Here is a 22,037-nt window from a genome sequence, read left to right as displayed (position 1 = left end):
AATGTGCATGTAAAGTATTAATACCACCAAGAAGCCTCATGAGTACTTGTAATAATTTGAATATATACAATACTACAGTAAAGCTAAGTGGTTCATAGTTTATGGTGTAGCTGCTTTGAGTGTCATGTAAGCTTTCACTAGCCAAAATTAGCAGTCCATTTAACGCTAGGATGCTGTAAAGTTGTAACTTACTAGCCAAGTTTGTAGGTTATCACTAGTGTTAGCTGCTAATGTCAGTTTAAACATTAAAAAAAAAATCTCTTCAAAGTAAGATCACGTTTTTCTTACAGAGTTTCATGCTAATTTGCTAATGCTAATTTCATGCTAGTTTGCAAGACACCAGAATGTACCAGGCAGGCTTGCTTAATAAAAGATACTATGGAGTTTTCAGAGCTCCACTCAAAGGGACCAAAAATAAAGATATCTTGACTTCAGCTTCTTGAACGCTGACCATTCCTTTTTAAAATCCATCTCTCAAATGTAATACTGAATCAGTAGTTCTCATTTGAAGATTTCAAATGTTCACCAGAAATGCTGCTACTATATCCATTCATCAACCCTCCAGAGGATTTCAACACTGCCAACAACTACACCCTTTGCATCGAGTAGTGATTTAAAAACAGCAAAAAGCAAGAATGCACCAGATTGTAAAAAATTTAGTTGATCACGCAGCAATTATGAAGTAATGCAGAAAGCTGCCCATATGGAAAAGATATATATAAATCTTATAAAGTCTGTATCTGTCTTGTATGAAACTTGTATGAAAAGCATACAAGAGTGAAAACAGATATAAGATCCATTGAAAAATTATATAATGAAACTTGTATGTTTTGGATACTTACTAAAAAAAATATATGAAAGTAATGAGAAAGTGGCCACATATATGATTTACACTGAGTAAATCATATATGTTTTTACTATTTCTTTTCCATATGGGTGGAGGTAAAGCCGCAGCATATTAAAAGAATACTTCAGCATTGTATATGTGTGCTGGGATCCAGCCGGGACCTCAGGGTGAATCTGAATTGTAGTTTTAGTTGTAGTTTTGCATTTTGAGTATTCTGACTGTAAATAGTTACTCCATCAAAACATCACAAAAGTACAGCCTGAAACCTCTGGGTGTGTTTAGACAAGTACTTTTATGACTGCTTAAGTCACGTCTTTAATTAGTGCATTTTTATCTGGGAGTAAAACAGGCTAAAAATAAAACATAAATGCACAAAAAGTAAAAACATTAAAAAGTGTTTTCTAGAAAATACATTAATTAAAAAAGCACATTTTAATCTTCCATACAAGCCATCTCTCTCTCTCTGCTTCTAATGTATTCGCTCATTAAAGAACAAACAGGTTGGGTGCTAATTCTCTCAGCATCTGAGATTCAGTAATGATGAGTGTAAACAGATGAAAACTGCTACAGTTTAAGGGGTCACGTCAACAATATGCTAACAGTACAAGTCTCACCGCCACTGGAACAAACAGTGGTAAGTATTTTTGTCCTGCCACTGTTTGGACCTTAACAAACTTATCTCAGTTTATCACCTTTGAATAGGGTCAACTTCTCTTATTCTCTGCTTAGCTCTCCTCCTTCCCCGTCTTGCGGTTCTGCACTAAACACTCGCATAAATATGCGATCGGATGAGGTGCTGCAGTTGGGAGAATCCTTGCATGCTAATAACACTGAAACAATAACACTGTGACACCTGTCTGCTCCTGACAGCTTGCATTCAATCGGATGAAACTGCAGTTGCATGCAGACAAGTGTGGGCTTCGACTCGCGTCCGCAAATTAACAGAACGCTGACAGCCATCAATAGCAGACATATGGACAGATGGTCAGAAGTGTAAGAATTTCAGCGGGCAATACACTTGTCTGCCTGCAACTCTCTCTCTCTCTTTCCTTCTTTATAAATCCGCCTCTGTCTCACTCTTCAAATGTTTTCCAAACGCTGTATGCGAAAATGTCATCCAAAACAATTAATGTGCAAAAACAATAAGCAGAACATACTTTGAAGAGAAAACAATCGAAAGAATCATAGTGCACATGCTAGCTCCAATCTGTCTGTATGGCTAAAAATATGTAGATGTACTTATTCCTCCAAAATGCCGTGAACCTGCCACGCGTGCCTGTTATGTGAGAATTTTAATTAGACTCAGACAAACAAATAAACCCCGACACATGCACTCAATAACATACTAATCATATGAATGCCAATTAAAATATCTGAATGAGTGTTTAGTTATCGCCTCAAAGGTCCCCACACTCGATAAACCTGCAAATTTAAAGCAATCACTAACATCCACTGAGGCACTATGTGGATGTTAAAGATAACATACAAACACTAGATTTTTCCTTCTGCTAATTATTTACCAGAATTTATTTATGTAACACTTTAAAAACAACACATGGCCGACCATATTTCTGCTGTGCAGCAGAAATATAAAAAGTACAATGAGAACAATAAATACAATAAATAAAGTTACCCACTGAGCGAGTTTTTAACCCGGATTTAAAGATCACCACTGAAGTAGATTTGCCTAAAGAGGCCATATTTTACATATTAAATATTACATAGACTGTATATAAAACATGGTTTTAGCCATCTTTACCAATGGGTTAAACAAGGCTCTGTTCCCACATGGACTGATGACATGTGGGAACAGAGCACTTCAGCTGTGTAAAGCGTGCTTTGCCTTGGTTGCTAGCAGGTTGCCGTGATAACTCGTAGTTTGTATGGAAGACACCGACTTGTCTTTAAGCGCTCTCTCCGAGCTGCATGACAAACAGAATGTTGGCCTTTAAAGTCAATGTTGTGCCTTATTGTTGCAACCACAACATTTCAACACGCGCAACTTCTACTTTGAAGGCGAACGTCCAGTATGCATCGCACTTTCACAGTTTCACTACCATTCGTTTGCACGTGTTTGCAGACATGTCGGAATTTTTCATGCTTACTACGGGTAACTGCGGTAACCTACTAGCAACCAAAGCGTACTTATTTCTCTATGCAGCCAGATTCATGCTAATGAATGAGTGCCTTCTGTCCCATTGAAACTGGTGGTGACGAGGAGGCTGCAGACTGGTCACTAAGTCTACAAGCCTGATGCTTTACGACGCCTTAGCCATCATTCTGTTTCAAAACTTGATGTTACAAGCAGAGGGTGGAGCTGACTGAGAAACCAAAAACACTTGTATGACAGCCACAATTCACAACCTAAATGTCATGGTGCATTCAAAAAGACTCAAAACTATTGCTTGAACTCAAATGTATCAACTACTCAAATGAGTATTTGAGATGTTTTCCAACGTACTTTCATACAACCATGTAAACAGAATTATTGCCCTCTGCTGGACATTTAAAAGAACACAGGCTTAAGACATTTCAGCATCTGCTTCTATTTTCAATTTTCAGCTGCATGCACAACACGTCAACTTTAACTTCACTACATTCTTCGTCTTGTATCATTTCTTCTTCAGCCCGTTGTGGCTGTGATCGAGCTTTGGGTCAACGTGGCTACAAGCAGTTTTTCCAGAGAGCCCAATGCATCTCAGTGTACCCTGAAGCAATTTCAAGCAAATATATTTTCTTTGTGCACATTACACATTCAAGCATTTCCACATCTGCCACCACTGCTTCAGATAGGCTCTCATCTTCCCCTTTTAAAAAACAAAAAAACAAAAAACAGGAAGCTGTCATTCTGTAGAGAGGAAGTCCCGACGGTGTTAGAAGTACCTGTTCTGTTTTGCAGAGCCTGACTTTACTCCCCGCCAGGGACACCAGCACTCTGCCTTTGTAACCGCGAAGCTCCAGCAAGCCTCGCTTGTTTGTGGAGGAGGCGTGAGGGAGGGTGCCGGAGCGCTTCTGGGAGCCGCAGGCGGGGGGGCGCGTGGCCGTCTGAAGAGTTTCCATCCACTCCTGGCGCTCCCCTGTGGACACGTGCATGAGTGAGAGACAGATACGAGAGAAAAAGGGAGGCAGATGGTGCATGTGGATACAAGTGTGAGCGTGTAAAGGAGTGAATACAAGAGGGAAGGAAATCAAGAAAAGCCAGGGAGAGAACCAGACAAAAAGAGATCAGGGCATCCTAAAGTCTTTGAATCATAGTGTTAACTCATCATTTTTGCATTTGTTCTGTGAGCTACATTGGCTCCTAAACCTCCGCTGCATACTGATACAGAAAACTCCAGCCTGAAAGGAAAAGTAATTGAAACACAGGATGAGCTACAATTGGTGAAAATTAACTCAGCCGCTGGAAGGAGAAAAAAACCCCACTATCCTGCAAAGCTGAAAAGTGCTAGCAGTGGAGATACAGATAGCTGCTTCTCAGAGATTTGCAAGCCTCAAGCAAAATGTAGCGGGGATAATTTCAGTCAAGACAACACCTAATTAAAATATACGATAAAAAGAAAAAAAAAAAGGTACAGGTTTTAATGAGAAGCAGCCACACTTCTCTGAATACTCTAATTTGTCTCAAGTTTGGAAGAAAACAAAGAAGATCACAAAGAGGAGTGACTATATTTCACAGAGCAGCTTATCTTGGCTTTAAGAGTATCGCTTCTTCTGAAATTCTTATTTTGGGGTTCAAATTGTTCGTCGATGTCCAAATCCTTATCTACTGCCGCTCAGGCGTTTCAAACGCTCCGTTTCATGAAATGTGATAACCACTTTAGGTTATTAATATCTTCAAAAAAACAAAAAAGAAGCTGCCATGACATTGCATCAAAGACACACTTAAGAGGTTGTTACTTCCACATGCTGACCACTTTTAATGAACAGCAGCTACTGCTACGTTAAGATGATGAACAACTTTGTTGAGGAGAGCTCTGTATGAACAAGTGCCAAGCATAAATGAACACAAGCACACGGGCCAAAAGTCCTCCACAAGCAAGTGAGACAGTGATAAAGTCATGCAGAAAACTAGTATTCCCAGTAAATTCATGTCATTGCTACTAAAAGTGGGGCGCACTTTTTCACAGGATTGCAGGATATAGGATTGTCTCGCAGCACAACGCATACAAAGGAATCCAAAGCTTTACAGGCCTTAGACTCCTCGGGTAGCTATCATTAGACAATTGATGCTGGAAAGATGGGTTTAGCAAACAGTCAATTGTCCCATCAATGGCACATCTAACGCTGTTTGGAGTCTTCAAGCAGTGTCCTTGAGCGGGACACCGAGATGTCTAACTTACTGTAAATCCCCCTGGATTACTGTGCAGATAAATGGCTCAAACGTAGTGTGCTCCATCATGTTCCGCACAGGGTTTACATTCAAAAGATGTATTCGAAAGGCCTCTCAGATATCTTCCTCTGCAACTTTTCAAGCAAACATAAAAGCAGACATGAAGCACACGCTGTAAAGACCATCCCTCCACCGCCCAAGACACGGTGCTATCAAAGCCCGCAAAGTGGAAACACAAGAAATACCAAAGGACTGTAAACACACACAAAGACTCGCATCACAGGTCCAAAGCAGAACCCACAGCGGTAGCTGTTCTACACAAACCGGAATAAGAAATGCATTTAAAAAACTCTACAAGCTGATATGAACACTATGCAAACAACAATGCTGTCCTCTAAAAAAGAATTTATAAGTTATGTTTTTGAAATATAAATATCCTCCAAGTGAAAATGTGCAAAGCATCAACTCATCATACGAAAAGCAAAAAGACAAAAAGCAGCACTGACAGCGTGACAGTTTATCGGAATATAATATGACTAAATGATGCTCTCAGAATAACCACAAACATTTGTGTGTGGTCACAAAGGGGGCGTCACACCGCCTCTTTCACGAAATGTATTTTTGGATACCTCACGCATGGGTTTAATGTGCTTTGTTCAAATGTTGAGGATGAAGAAACACCTTCGCTTGGTGTAACATCCTCTCGGCTTGCTTTTTTTCATCCGTTACATTTCTTTGCTAAGAACAGGAAGGAAACTGCACGAATCATGACATGAAAGTTATTGCAACTGGAAATGCAGACTAATGAAAATGCTTGAAAGTGGTTAACAAACTATACTGCTGTAGCATGCCAATGTACGAATTTTATTGATTTCCGCGATGGGAAAATTCATCTTTTTCCCTTTTTTGCCACATCTCGTTTTTTAAAAAATAGAATAGCCTGGAGCTGGCGGGGACTCAGTGTCTTCCTCGAAGAATGTCAAAGTGAACAGAAATCCAAAGAAGAACAGCATGTGCTGAACCAGTGAAGGAGAGGAGGCTCACTGACATCTCACTGTTTGGATGACTAAAATTCATCTAAACATACAATTTTTTAAAAATAATTCAAAAAACTTAAACTGCCATATATCCCATACATAAGTGTAATATTTCAAGCCTTTTTATTGTTTATTTTTGACGATTTAGGCAAAAACGCATGAAAATCAGAACTCCGGTATCTCAAATTATTAGAGTTTGAGTAAATTAAATATTGTGAATGTCTCAGTCTAATTCAGCACTCCTAACCAGTTAGTAATTAGTAATTACAAATTAACTTGAAGCGAAACATGGGGTGAGAAAAGCTGCAAAAGCAGCAGGGATGACTATAGCCTCGAGAGGACCGCCGAATAAAGTTGATTCAAGAACTCGGAAGAGCTTTATGCCGAGCGGACTGAGGCTGGAGTCAGTGCATCAAGAGCCTCCATGAGGGAAATCTTCAGGAAAACAGCTGTAACTGTTACAAGTCAACTGTGTCAGTCAGCGCAGCAAGCGTATACCGGGAGGTTTTAGAGCGCGTCATGCTTTCATCTGCTGAAGAACTTTATGGAGATCCTGATTTGCTTTTCCAGCAGGACTTGGCACCTGCCCAGAGAGCTAGTGCTCAACTGGCCAGCCAAGTCACATGACCCCAACCTTACAGAGAATGTATGAGGTTCAGGTTCAGGTGAGGTTCACGTTGGCACTTTACAGTACCTCATAGAAAAGCTATGAGGTACCGTAAAGCAGAACATAAGAAACACCAGAGCCAAAAATATAGATGAGCTGAAGGACACTATCACAACAACCTGGATGGTATAACTCAAGTTGGACTTGAAACATCTTTTTTTTTGATTGATTGATTGATTTAACATTTAGAGATACTGGATTTTCACAAATAGTACATACAATAACAAAATAAGTGATTTGCAACCATGTTAATAGAGCCTGACATATTTGTTACCTGATGTATCGTATCGGCCAATAGTAGCTATTTATCAGTCTACGTAACCATGTTATGAGTTTCAAAACTGCACACTGAAGAATAATCTGCAACTTCTCAGTTAGCAACACACAACAATCGATTGATGTAAACGAGTACATAAACACACATAAAAAAATATACAGAGAAATCCCCCACACCCCAAAAAAACAGATCTTTTGATTTTTATATCAAAAGATCGATATCAGAGTTTAACACCAATATCAGATTTTTGATATCGGTATTAAAAAGGACAGGCTCTACAAGATACAAAAGAACAGTTAAGTAAAAGTGATACAAAAGATTGATACAAAAAAGGAAGGCACCGATAACTTGAGATTTACACACAAAGGACAAAAAGTGAGGTACAGTGGTCCCTCGTTTATCGCAGGACTTACGTTCCAAAAATAACCAGCGATAGGTGAAATCCACGAAGTAGCGAACTTTATTTCTTACAATTATAATAGATGTGTGAAGGTTGTAAAACCCCTCACTACACACTTGATATACAGGCATGAACATGTTCACACTTTTCTCTCTTGTTTAAACTCTCAAAGTTCAAACCTTCTAGAAAAATAAGTCTTATATAGAATGAAACCAAACACACCCGTGGTTGCCTTTGAGGGTGCAAAATGTTTCGTGGACATTGTTGTGTTTGTTGGGGAGAAAACTTACAAACATACAGTACAGCACTTCAGAGTCACACTGCTAGAGATCGAAGATAAATTTGACAAGCTGAACGCATTCTGCACTGTACAGGAGACAAGGCACAAGATTGATTGACAATGCTCTACAGCCAATCAGGATGCAGAAAACTATGCACTGTAAAGAAAAAAAAAAACATGGAAAAGTGCACAAAAAAAATCAGCGAAACGGCGAGGCCACGAAAGTTGAACCACGTTATAGCGAGGGACCACTGTAAACCTTTTGCTAAAAGTATGGCCAAGCAGGAAGTTTGTTGGCTAAAACAGTGTTCGGCTTATCTATAGTTTAATTGGGTCACTAATTGAGAGCTGGTAAATGGAGTAGTAACTGATAGCAGATGCCTTCTTGAGACATTTTGGCCAGCCGTGACTGATAAATGGTACAGCGAAAGTAGTCCAGTTTAAAGAAAGAGTTCAAATGTACACTTTTGAACATGAGGCACAGTGAAGATGAAGGGGTTCTTGAATCCATCTGACAGGGCTGTGGGTGTATGTCAGATGAAAAAGGTTGGTAACCACTGACACACACCATAGAGTGAGGCGTATGTGATGGAAAGACTGACACTAAAAATATTCTTCAAAACGCGGAAGCTGGTCAGCGAACCACAAAGCCCACATGCTGCCTTTTTCTGTTCAATCTAATTTGCTCAAACGAGCTCCAAGTTCATCTTAATCGTCAGAGCAAAATGTTTTTGGTACCCTCTCTTGTCATCAGATAAATCATTTTGGAGCATCGCCTTGCTCCGGAAATTTTAAAACTTACCATTTTACACGCACGCCCATGCGCACATGACACAGTGCGCGCTCCTGTTCACGGCGTCTTGCTATTCCAGTCATCTCCAGGTGGCAGGAGGGCAGAAAAGAAGACTGCCTGCATTTATGTCAGCAGTGCCGGTTTCTGAGTAAAAATCTAATTCACTCAAAGGAGACACCCTTAACATATAGTATATAACAAAGTTCCTAAAGACAACAATCAACACAACATTACATGAAAGCCGCTAAAACTACAGCTTGCCCACTCTCACCCACCCACGCCCCAAGACGTCAGCGTGTACAAAAGAAAATTAGCCACCAAGGCCCAAACAGTGCATCAATTGCAATTTGTCTTGCTTATTTGTAGCATAAATAAACTAAAGAACCAATTTAAAAGCATAAAAACAAGCCTAATGACCTAATAACCCCAAAATATTCAAAAACACAGTCGTTACAGATTTATTACGTGGGTGCAAATTAATTTAATATATCCAGAATTTTAATGATCACAGAAATTAGTTCGTATTTATAAAAACAACAAGGTGATTCTTCAAGGTCTTTTATTTGAAGGCAGACTACACCTCCATTTTTCTCCTCTCTGCTTTGACAGACTCAAATTTGAACTTGAGCTGCGTCACCCCCCAGAGCAACCTGTCGGCGTGTCCTCCACACACACAGGAAGGGACCCGTCAATCATTTTTTGGTCACCGTCAACCTGTCACCGTCATAAATTGACCTTAATCATCTTCTCGACTGTGACCTTCTGACCCTCTTGCAGCCTTTGTGGACGTGTCTCTCCTTGAATTTGCATGCAAACATACCCTCTGAGGTCTCTGGGCGTCCTCATCGTCGACAACCTTAACCGCCCCCCACTCGAGCACCGAAATACTGTATCTGCTGCCCGGTACCAATCCCAGCTCAGCCCCACCCTCAGACTCTTATGAATTCACAAAGAGCTGGTATCAATAATAAAAGGCCTGCTCAATTATTGACCGCCCTTTACATCACTTGGCTTTACTGTTCCCTTCCCATCTTGCTTTCTGACTTCCATTACCTGTCCTGCTCTCACTTATTTGCCTGTTCATTTATTCAGATGGGGGGGGGGCTCCTTCCTCCTTCCCTCCACTCTCCGCTGGCCTCCTCGCCCAAGCTGTCAATCTGAGCGCAGGAGGGATGGTAGGAGAGGAGGAAGGTGTAAGTAACGGTGGCGTGCCTGTACGCCTTGCATGTTAGGATTTGTGTATGTTAATATTTGCCTCGCACAAGAACCTCACAATGATTTTTTGCTCAGTGCACAAACACGGCATCACCTCTGCATGCACAGAACAACTGCCAGCCACTAAAAATCCAGCGGCCAAAACTAGTGCTTATTAAGGGATATATGCAAGGCCATCTATTTGAAAGAATATTCGACTTTTCGTGGAGAGAGACGAGGGGAGAGGCAGATAATCCTCAGCGAAAGTGGATGAGATGAGAGCTAGGTCCACTCAGCGCTCAAAAGAGATCTTAGAAGCTGCCCACGCGGTCTCCATCAGCAGGGATACAAAACAAAAGGGGAGGAAAACAAATAATAAAAGATACACAAAGCTGAGGGACTGTGGCCATTTTCTGTTTCTCTCCTTTCAATCATCTCAGTGCCCAAACTCACCAACACTGAACAAAACATTTCTATTATTATTTAGTGTTTAATCTACACATTTGCCACAAATTACAGCTTACACTCATATTCATCCTCAGTAAAAACTGTTTATGTTCATCAGAATCAAATTTCTGGCAAACGTATCCAAACTGTGAATTTTGTACATTCTGAATTATGTGACATTCAGTTCAAACTGATTTAAGTGACTTTGAATGTGGCGTGGATGTTCGGTCCGAGAAAGCAATGATCTGCTGGGATTTTCCCCACACAGCCATCTCTAGAGTTCATAGAGATTAGTCTGGACAAGAGAAAACTTCCAGTGGACAGCAGTTTTATCCATGAAAATGTCTTGCTGATGCTATTAATCTCTGTCTCTCTTCCACAGCATGTCTTTATCCTGTCTTCCTTCTCTCACCCCAACCGGTCCGCAGATGGCCGCCCCTCCCTGAGCCTGGTTCTGCCGGAGGTTTCTTCCTGTTAAAAGGGAGTTTTTCCTTCCCACTGTTGCCAAAGTGCTTGCTCATAGGGATCATATGATTGTTGGGTTTTTTCTCTATATGTACTATTGTAGGGTCTACCTTACAATATAAAGTGTCTTGAGGCAACTATTGTTGTGATTTGGCACTATATAAATAGTTACTGATACTGAATTGAATTGAATTGAATGTCAGAGGTCAGAGGAGAATGATCAGACTGCTTCAAACTACAGCTGACGTATGCAGAAGAGCATCTCTGAACAAAGGCCACACTGGGTACCACTCTTGTCAGCTAAGAGCAGGAAGCTGAGGCTAAAATCCCACAGGTTCCCCAAAATCGCTCTGATGACTCTTAACCTTTGCTGCAACACTCAGAATGTCGGTTAAGTATCAAAATGTCAAGCTGCTGTTGGTGTAATGGTGTAGAAGGCATTTTCTTGGAACACTTTGGGCCCCATTATACCAACTAAGCATCACTTAAACACCACAGTCTACCTGAGTATTGTTGTTGACAGTGTCCTTTAAGACCACAAAGACTGAAACAATGTTTTTTAAAACAGCACATACTATCAAGATCTGACAGACTGTCAGCCCCCACACACTTTGTCAGAAGGCCCAAGTTAAAGACTAAAATGTTTATGTATTTTACACTCTGTGATCTGTAGCTAATTTTATGCATGGACTTTTATAGCCGTACGGGGGTGAATTTTCATACATCTCACTTCATACATCTCAAAATGTAGCGAGGCTTAAACTTATCACTTTGAGGTGACATCTCTGCTAGGTGTTACATCAGATAACTTGAGTGCCTTAACTCAAAGTCCCTGCAGTAACTGTGGCCTTTATAACTTTGAAAACATTTTTAAGGCAGTTATTTCACAAATGGAACGGCTTGCTATGTGGTTTACTGCGACAACAGCTTTTCTAAGCAGTCTATTTACACATACTTTTATTTTATTCTGTGACAAAACTATTAGCCTTATAATATTCATGGGTTAACACAAAGGCATCTGTGTCTCTGCGAAGATCCCATAGAGTTTATAGGCGGGCCTTCTGGCTTTCAATAAAGGAAAGACGTCCAGCTAAAGAGAGTGAACGCTGGACTAGCATTCACCTGATTTAGCTTAGAGGAAAAAGCACTCCAAAACCCAACCACTGTAGCAGTGAAGTATGAAATAATGTGAAGTGAAACATGTACAAACATGTACAAAACTTAAGTCTCACTGCAGGTCCTTCTGAGTTTATAATTCTGCCATCATTTTGTCTCTGGGCTGCTCCCAACCACTCCTCTGCTCTTCCTTACTCATTCTCTACACCTCTCCGAACGTCTTTCCTGTCATCTCGAGCAGAACCAACATGTGTTACGAGCAGGCTTGTGGAAAGGCAATTGCCAAAGCATCAGAATACAAATCATCAACCTTTTTTTTTTTTATTTTAAACACAATAAATGTCATCTCCTGTCTTGTAGCGCATTTGTCTGCAACCCCTCCGCACATCTCCAACATTCCCCCTTTCTGTCCTGTCTGTTTTCCATCATTCCTCGCCGCACTTTCTTCTCCCCCACCGCTGCCACCGCTCTGTGCATCACTCCTTCCCAACCTCCTTTTTTCTCCCCCTGCCTGCCTTCCTTCCTCCTTCCATCTTTCCTCTCTCAAGCTGACAGTACCTAAGGGAAGGGGCCACCTGCGGACCAAGTGGGGAATCAGCCGACAGCTGTGTGCACACTCTCTCCGGTGGCCTTCAATTATTCACTCACTTCTCACTCCTCATTTTCCCTCTCTCCATCTTCACTCTGCCCTTTTCATCACTCCCTGCCGTCTCCGCCTTTACTTCTCTGTTCCTTTTTTTTTTAAATATCGAGATTGCATGTCTGCTTCTTGCACTATCCACTCCTGCCACTTCCTCGCCTAATCCCTTTCTTCCCCTTGTTGCTCTTCTTCTATGCCTTTTGGATGCCTTTAACCACTCTCGCACACTCCTCCGATCATCACTCCATCATTTTCTCCCCGCTCTCGCCCCCCACCTGCATCGGCCCAGCAGCTCCTTAACTTCACTTCACTAACCAACTCCTTCTCTTTCCCTCTTTCTGCTCGTGTCTCCTTCTTTTTCATGTGTTTCCCCAAAGATTGATGACTCTCCGCCACAAGGCGAGTGGGCCTGTTTAAAGATGCATGAGGTGATGAGGCCAAGTTTTATCCTCCTTTCTCCCTCTCTCTCATTTCTCCTCACAGACTCGTCTCTTGATGGCAGGCGCCACCTTCGCGAGAGCCATCCGACTGTTCCCAAGCGGTCAGAGGCCACCTCCAAATCAGACAGCCTTCTCCCCTTCCCAGCTCTTGTCAAGACGACTGAGCGTGACGTATGACGATCAGACAGCCTGATAAATGATGCCATCGAGGACCCGCGACTCATAAACGGACCAAACAAAAGAAAAGAAAAAAAGCTAGCAGTCATCGATATGATGATGCGCTGAATCAACAGAGAGGGGAGGGGTTGTCGTTCACCCTTGGTCCTCAGAGTGGGGGGAAAAGATGAAAAAAGTTTTTGAAGGGCAAGTTGTTGTTTTTTTATGAGCTAGAGGTGAAGCAAAAACAAAAAAAATCCCGAGACTGGATGCAAATCTTTTTTCGGTGGAAGCCACAAAGCAGCCAGCACTATTCATATCTCGTATATGCATAGTGTAAAATGGCTCCTGTTTGAGCTTCCATACATTTCACTTTAGTTCTCAAACATTTGTGCATCTGTGCACAATATAACTGAAATCCTTTGTTACCAAAATGGGATGATGTAACATAACTGATGGGCCACAACCTCAAAGAGTAACGAAGAAGCTCTCCCTAAGAAGAGACGCTAAGAAGCTCTCCACCTAGCTAGCTAGCCGGTACACACTTTAAGTGTCATGCACACACGCTTTTAGTCCTTTGTGGCGTGTTGTGTGGCTAATTTCGCTAAGGTCAACTGACTGGGGAACAGAGAGTGAAGCTGTATTCTTCTAGAAGCCGACCAATTTATCGGCAGGTCAATGTTATTGGTCAATATTTGCCAATCTCTCGGTATCTGCCTTTATAACAGCCCATAGATGTAATCTTAAAAAGTTACACCCTTCCACCATGAGCCTAGATGTTTCATAATTTGTCCACCACAACTGGCAACAACTGTTTGAAAGGCCACAAACACAACAAGCGGCTGATCACATACATATTTACAACCATTTTTGCTGTATTTAACTTATCAAATATTCTGGTAACACAGTAGAGCAGCAGTTAGTATTGAAGCCTCACAGCAAGAAAGTCCTGGGTTCGAATCTACCGTCTACCCAGGGAGTTTGCATATTTTTCCCACGTCTGTTTGGTTTTGTCCGGGTACTCCAGTTTGCTCCTGTGAAGGTGATAATGAAACACTAATACTTCACTTTATTTTTGCTCAGCTTTGCTGAAAATGCACCCGTATATCAAACAAAAAACAGTACTGGCCAAAATCAGCCTTCTTGTCTGTTCCTGTCCGCATCCTTAATGACTTTTCTCCATGGCAGTAGTTGATGGTTACCTCTTTTTGTTACATCAGGTCTTCACTGGCTAATATTCAAAGGTTATTCTTCAAAATGAACATTTCTTTGTTTCCTCTGGTACATTTTGGAGAATGAGGATAAACCTAAATAAAATGAAGAAACACAAACCAGCATCATCAACTTTGGCAATTTTGCGTCTAAATCAAGCTACATTTGCATCCCTACACAATCTTTTTCTCTTTAGCTGCTGAACGGGAAAACCGCACACTGCAAGACAAAAAAAACAATTAGCTGAAAGAGGCTAAAACGCTTAGTTGAGACAGTAAAACATTTTACAAAAGTGTTTGGTGCTAATTAATTCCATACAAGCACTGATTAGTACGGCTTTGAGTGCTGAGACTTCACAAATGACGCTCTTCTCGACAAGAATGGTGTCAAGTACAAACCCTTTGGGAACCATCGAAAGGTTTTAGCTTTTTAAAAGTCCTCCCAACCTGTCGTGTTTTCTAAAGGAATGACCTTCTTCACTTATTATCTGCACGTACTCACAATGATTTGTATGCGTTTTGGTTAAAGAGCAAATAACGGGAGATGTTCATTTCTGTCCCATTAAGTCCCTTTATCATCTTCAGCTGACATTTTACATGGATCCTCACGAATGCTGGGTGTTTTTACAATTTCTGCTCAGACTTAAAATGAAATGCTTCTTTACATAAATAATTATCAATTAAATGTTTCAATACGGGTTTCCATTAATGAATAACTGTATGTAGTACTTGTTATTCCTATGCCTTGGTCACCATTAAACTGACAGAATACCAGAGTAAAAGTTAGATTTTGTGCAAGGCCTGATGCTTAATGTCTGCTCCAGTATTATGCTGCCATTAAAAGACCAGTAGAGCTCTTCAAGCCCATATGGAAAAGATATATATAAATCTTATAAAGTTTGTATCTGTCTTGTGTGAAACTTGTATGAAAAGCATACAAGAGTAAAAACAGATATAAGATCCATTGAAAAATTATATAATGAAACTTGTATGTTTTGGATACTTACTAAAACAATATATGAAAGTAATGAGAAAGTAGCCACTTTCATGAGTAAATCATGTAAGCCTTATATGATTTACTCATGAAAGTGGCCACTTTCATGAGTTAAGTCATATAAGTTTTTACTATTTCTTTTCCATATGGGAGAGCAATAAGGTGATCCTCAATAATGACTATTAGCAAGTCAAATATTGAGGTTTCTATTCTTGTCTCAGATGTCAGCGTGTCACAAACACGCGCTGAGGTCTCGGTGACCCGGTCGATTAAGATCTTTCAGTTCTACCTGCTCTCACGTATTTACACTGTACCACTCAATGCCATAACCACGCAGAGCTTGATTTCTGCAATCTAACTTATTCCCATGAATCAAAGGGCAGCCAGCATCTGACCCCAGAAACAGACCCTCATTTAGTGAATGAGCTGTCTGACCTGCGCTGCCTAATAGACTGCCATCAAGCAGGCGGGAGGTGAGGAGCAGAAAGTGTCTCCTTCCCCTCTCATTAAGGCCGACACAGACAAAGCTTCCACCTCAAAGACGATAAGCAGAGACAACTCGTGCGGCGTTTTGTGTGTGACAGTAAGATGAAGAGTAGAGGGAGGAAAGATGTTATTTAAGCAGAATTCCTGCAATACTGACCTCTTTAAAAACCACATGCACACTCATCGGATTAGGGATGGGTACCGGTATCGCACCGGTTCTGGCATAAACGGTAGTAACCAGACCGAAAAGCAGCGCACATTTCGGTGCTTTTTTTTTCCTGAGCTGTGATACACTTTAGATTCTAGCCAATCATTTTACGTTTCCGAGGATAGTAGGTGGGTCCAGGTACGTACGTTCTTTTAGAGCAGAGCTACAGATTAAAAATGCCCAAGGCGAAGCGGTCAAAAGTCTGGCTGTACTTCACAGCAAAAGATGCAAACTCAGCAGCCTGCAACAACTGCTTTAAGCTGATACTGTGATACTGTCAAAGGAGGAAACACCTCAAATCTGATGAAACACCTGGCGACGCATTGCGTTTTTTTTTTTAAAGCCGAGAAATGCGCCGTTTTTGATAGCTTGCTGCGAGACCTCACACCGTGCACATCTACTGCGGGTGTGGTGCCTGTTATCGGACCTGAGTTTGCAACATCCCCCAAAAACCCGAAGAGGAGAGTCCTGGCCCCTAGCCCTGCCAGTGTAGCAGAAATGATGAGGATGATGATGGCAGCAGCAGCCGTTCTTCTCTGCGTGAGTAGCTTAATGTTGTTCGTGTGTAATTTACGTTGAGTAGGCTAACCACGTTATTACATTAATGCATATAAGGTGAACTAGCAAACATCATCATAGCTACATGCAGCTGTCGTCTTGTTTGATGGCAGATACTCCCTTCACGCTGGCCAAAAAGGCTAAAATGACCAAAGAAAAAGTGGAAAACAGTTAAACATGAGAGGTTTTTGGACAAAGTTTGTGTTTTTTCCATTGTTTAAGCACTGCTTCCAGCCAAGAATGATACCATATATGCCCCATAGCTGCAGAAAAGGTTAACATTGTTATCTTTTTACAAAAAAACAGCTGAACATGAGAGGTTTTTGGACCAATTTTGTGTTCTTCATTCTTTAAGCACCGGTTTGAGCACCGTTTAAGCACCGGCACCGTTTCAAAAGTACCGGTTTGGCACCGGTATCGGATAAAACCTAAACGATACCCATCCCTATTCATCGGCAGATCATAATTTTCATTTATTCAACTGGACAGAAAATAACACATTTTCAAGCGTAATGGTAGCTCAACCAAACCAAGTCCCAATCCCCAAAGATTGGTTTACGTCAGTGACAGAAGACATCAGCTGATTCCCTTCTAAAGTGGTGTTTACACGGAGACTCCACATCCAAGCAGTCACTCCTGCTATAGTTCTAGTAGCTGTATTGTAACGTAAAGTCTCCACAATCGGGTACAAGCGATCACGAAACACTCGTCACCCTCTGATGATAACATTTCCATCACTTGAAGCACAACTGCAGCAGACTCACTAACATGGAAACTTTAACACACTTATAAGCAATCAAATAGAAAATCTCAAAAAAGGTGCCAATAATAACACTGCTTTTTTTTCTCCAAGCCACCTTGCAACCCGCCGCAGGTCCTATATATATCTATATATCAATATCTGTTGTCACAGATGGCACGCAACATCTTTTGCACTTAAAGTTCAGCTACAATGCTGACATTTTCCCTCTCTGTGGCCCAGTGATCACAAGTTGTAAACATGGCTTTAATCAGCCTACACATACTAACACTAAGTATAAATTTAGAGCAGAATCCCCTTCAGTAATTTTCACCAGCCGTTCTGCTACAGTAAACTCGAGCGGCGCTGATATATTGGCCAATTTTACTATTCCCCAATATATGTGAATTAGCAAAAAGGCCAATAAATGAAAGTTTAGGAAGTTTAGAAATTAAAAATCCAAAGGAGAAAGTTCGTCCACCAGGGGCGCTCTGCAGTTTCCCAGTTGGCTACACGTGTTTGGAACACCAGAAACACGACAGCTGATCTGAGCAGACTCAGTTTAAATGAGTAAGTAAAGAACTCAATATAACAAATGTTACAGAAATCAATTTGTCTCCAGCAATATATGAATTTTTAATCACTAACTATTGATCTTGGTCTTCAAAATTATGCACTTGCAAGATCCCAGTCAGAATTTTCAACTGGAACACCCCCTCAGGTTGGATTTCCGAGCAGTCCCACCAATCCCGACTTCACAATCCAATCCAGTGCACACATACTGTCAAACTTGCAGTTTGTACAGCCACTGTTATGTATTTGTGACTTGCTAAATAAGATGTATCCAGAGCACTGACTGTGCTCTGTCCATGAAGAGGCAGCAGTGATGTTTTTAAGCACAAGAAACAAAAACCAAGCACTGTGCTGGTTTTCTAGTGACACATGAATGGCTCTACGTTGCTAAGGAGCAAAACAAATCCCATTTTTCCTTGCTTTTCCAATTTTACCACTGGAAAAAGCTCACCTCGGCAGTGGTGTCACTCCCAGTCCCAACATCCGACTTGCGAGGCAACTGGAACGCAGCATTAATCTTCATGCTAGGCGAGGCTAAACGCCACATCGCTGTACCTAACTCACAGACATTAAATGGATCTTGATCCTTTCATATCTGTCTTCAAAGACTGAAAATAAATGTATACAACCATTTCTTTACACAGGGGTGCTTTGCAAAAGGATTCACGGTCATACAAATGAGCCTAATAAAACTGAAAATGAGTATGAGGAGAAAGAAACTGCAGAGAGAGAGCGTGTTAGAGAAGGAAGAGAGAGAAAATAGAGGAAAAGGAGGTGAGACAGACAATTGTCACGGAGGCATTCAGATATTCAGATGGCAAGGTAGGAGAAGAAAGAGACAAACAGGAAGGGAGGGGGAAAGGCGGGGAAACAGGGGCGAGCGAGGGAGGAAAAACAAGGCTAGACGGGGAATCAGCCGGTCAGAGTGACAAACAGAAAGAACGGCACGTGTGGCTCATAGCTGAATGCAAAACCACAGAACAAAGAGGAAAAGGAAGCACTTGTTGTACCTTCTCTCTCAGCTCGGAATATGAAAGTCCGCAGGGAGGTGACTACCTCAAACTTGTTGTCACCCAGTCCTCGCACCTGCCTGATAGCGCTGGCCAGAATCATCCCTTTGGAGTACATCTCCTAAACAGAGGAGGACACACACACACAGCGAATAAACAGAAGCAGACACACGCCGCTTCACGCATGTTAATAATGTTATTCAACTGCTGCTTATTCCTATTATCTGCATCTGTAGGCCCATAGTTATTATTTTCTGGCGCATTGTTTGTATCAATAGACGTGAAATTCCTGAGTCGTATTACTCTCTGTTAGGACCGCATTCAATTTCAAACAGCACTAACAGACGTCGTCATGAAACCACAGAAACATCTTATCAGTAGGCCGTCAGCTTTATCTGCAGAAATGAAGCAACCCTGTTCCGTGTCCAGCAATAACTTTGACAAATGGCACAAACGCTCTCGGACAAGGAGCGCGTGAATCGCGCTGCTCCGAGAGGCGGGACGAATTTGCATCGACGCGACCTCCGACCTCGAATTGGAAACTGGAAATGTGCAGAATTTCAAAAGCAGGAAACGATGCCCAAACGAAAAAAAAGTGGACTGCGCTACATTAAAGAACGCGAGCGCACGCGGCGAGACGTCATCTGGGAGTTCGTGAAACAAATCTACGAGCTGAAAACAAACTTTTAAATTTAAAAAGAGACATGCACACGTGTACTGGGGATTCAGCACAGGAAGTGAGTGGGTAAAGCGGGACTTGGTTGTGTGCTTTGTTTCATTACCCCCCCTCCTCCCAAGCAGCTCTAGTGGAGGCATCCAAATAAGGAGGATGTTGCACTGGAGGCTTCGTGACCCTCTTTACAGTCTCCCTCGACAATGGCAATTACAGTACTGGGTCATCATGAATGGGAAACGAGACAGAATGGACAAAAAAGGAGAAAAAAACCCCAAACTTAATATTATGACTACTGAAGAATCAAGGACAGACAGCATCACCATCAGTATTCAGTAATAATAATAAGTAATTCAGTATTCATAAACTGTAACAGTTTGTGTCTGCCACGCACAACACCGTGCTTCTATCCCACAGTCACATGCAGAGTGTGCCGAGTAAGCGAAGGAAGAAAGGATGGATGGATGAAAGAGGGAAGAGGGTGTGGGGAAGACAAAATGAGAAATAAAATAAAAAGAGGATGTGAACTTTTGACTCCCTCTTGTCATTATTAATTAAACCAGTGACCTTGCCATCCACAAAAACCTATTTCTAGAGACCACGCAGCCAAAAATATACCAGCCGGCACAGTCAGTTAAGGAGAGCAGAGCTGAGTGGGAGGGATGGATGGATGGTGGGAAAAAAAAAGGAGATAAATTAGGTTTGGGTGAAAGGCCAAGGAGAGAAGTAAGGGAAAGAAAATGGTAAGAGCGTTGTGTGATACAATCAGAAAAAAGAAGTAAGGAGGGGAAGGGAAAAAAACAGAGGGGAAGGGATAAATCCATGATCAGAAAGAAAAAGAAACGGAGAAGAGGGAGGACAAAGAGAGGAGAAGAGGCGCGTGGGAAAAAGAGAGACATCATGTAGAAATGAAGACGCCTAAGAGGGTCAAGAAGGGGTCCTTCTCATATTAAAGCAGGATGTTAACAATGGCAAGAAGTGGCTCAACCTAATTACCGACAGGCAGCCGTGTGCGTTCCTCTCCCCGGGAGTTTCACACCAATATCTCCCTCTTTCCCTCTCTAAATTTAGCCAGAAGTTAAAGGAAGGTGAGGAAAGGAGAAAGTAAGAGCGCGCGTGGATGAATTAGCTCGGCAGCTGCGCACGGATAATTATACCCCGGCATGGGTTAATTAATTGTTTTAATTCCAGTTTTGGGGTCACGCAGGAGAGACTTGTTTAATTGCAAGTTGTGCATCTGTAAATACTCTCCCAGCAGAGTCAGCGGAGACGTGCGATGTGACGGGAAGCAGCGGTCGGCGTTGAGATGACGCCATGCGCCGGAGCGGCAGCTGCCCGCCCGCATGCACGTGAAGGTTTTTGAGGCTGATCTCGAGGGGACTGGCTGCCAAGGAAGCAATGAGGCCTAACTATCTCTCTTTCTCCAATAGCCGACACACCTGACTCACCTCCGTCTGCCAAAAGATCTACTCCACACTCACCTCCCCTCCCTATGACCTCTCCCCACTCCAACTTCAGCTGCTCATTCTTAGCCATACAAACCCTAGGGAGGGCCTCTCATTTGGTTCTCCATAGGGTTTGTCACCCCATGTCATTTTGCAGGGCGGTGTCGGTACTACCTCTCCTTTTTTGTGCGAGGAACTGCCTATCCTGCATGGATAACTCTGTTCTTTTCAAAAACAACCTGGTAAACTTCAGGAAACAATTAAGGCAGAGCAATGGAGCTAAAGCCTACAATAATAGAGGCACCGTGTGGAGAGAAGAAAAAGAAAAAAAAGAAAGAAAAAAAAACAGGGAGGAGGGTTAAAAAAAAAAAAGAAAAGAAAAGAAAAAGGATGGAGGAGGTTTTACCACCAGCATGGAGTTAAGGTTCTGGCATCTCAAACGCTCAGATTTTCAGTGGAGGCATGAGGACACCAACTGGCTGGAGGGAAAAATTGCACCTCCCGGGAAAAGCATCCACGATCAGCAAGCTGCCTGCAGTATTTAGAAGTCGATGGCGTCTGTGTTTTCTGTTTTTTAAACATGTAAAAACCAAATAATTTATACCTAACTGTGAACAGTGAAGTTGTGAGATCATTCATATCTCTCATATCTGTTGTCTGAGGATCAGACCAGAATAAAAGATTTAGACTTTAAAGTCCTAATGGAGTCAAATTATAATCCGCATTTTTAACCAAAGTCTGGTTCCCTTCCAAGTGTTAGTTTAGAGGTTAAGCTGTTTTTCCCTCCCCTCCCTCTCACGGGGACAGCAGAACAGACTGTGAATAGAAACAGCAAACACTAATACCATCGTCTCCCTACTGCTGACAGACAGAATCCGTTTAACAGTATTTATTTCAGGCTGTGTTTTTGTCCATTTGATGGATTTAAGTTGCTCGGCGTCCTCCATCACCCACCGCTGAGCAAAATATCAGGCTGTTTATTTGCCAAATGCTTCCCTACGTTAGCGAGTGGCATCGGCTAATCACCAACTTTGTCTGACATGTGGTGCCG

The 22,037-nt window shown here is 41.9% G+C and overlaps 1 protein-coding gene across 5 annotated transcripts in view; it reads right to left on the bottom strand.

Annotated features, from left to right (window-relative positions):
- The window catches only part of arap2 (ArfGAP with RhoGAP domain, ankyrin repeat and PH domain 2), a 171,489-nt gene that overhangs the window by 124,193 nt on the left and 25,259 nt on the right, over nucleotides 1–22,037 (bottom strand). For all 5 annotated transcript variants that reach the window (XM_085136842.1, XM_085136832.1, XM_085136817.1 and 2 more), the window contains 2 exons: nucleotides 18,869–18,989; nucleotides 3,731–3,924 (listed from right to left, as the gene is read on the bottom strand). In XM_085136842.1, the coding sequence (XP_084992968.1) occupies nucleotides 3,731–3,924; nucleotides 18,869–18,989 (315 nt within the window). The remainder of the gene's footprint in view (nucleotides 1–3,730; nucleotides 3,925–18,868; nucleotides 18,990–22,037) is intronic.

The sequence above is a fragment of the Neolamprologus multifasciatus genome, chromosome 3 (genome assembly GCF_963576455.1).
Source record: "Neolamprologus multifasciatus chromosome 3, fNeoMul1.2, whole genome shotgun sequence".
NCBI classification, from domain to species: Eukaryota; Metazoa; Chordata; class Actinopteri; order Cichliformes; family Cichlidae; genus Neolamprologus; species Neolamprologus multifasciatus.
Note: the sequence above shows the minus strand (reverse complement) of the source record. Positions and strands in the feature narration are given on the sequence as shown.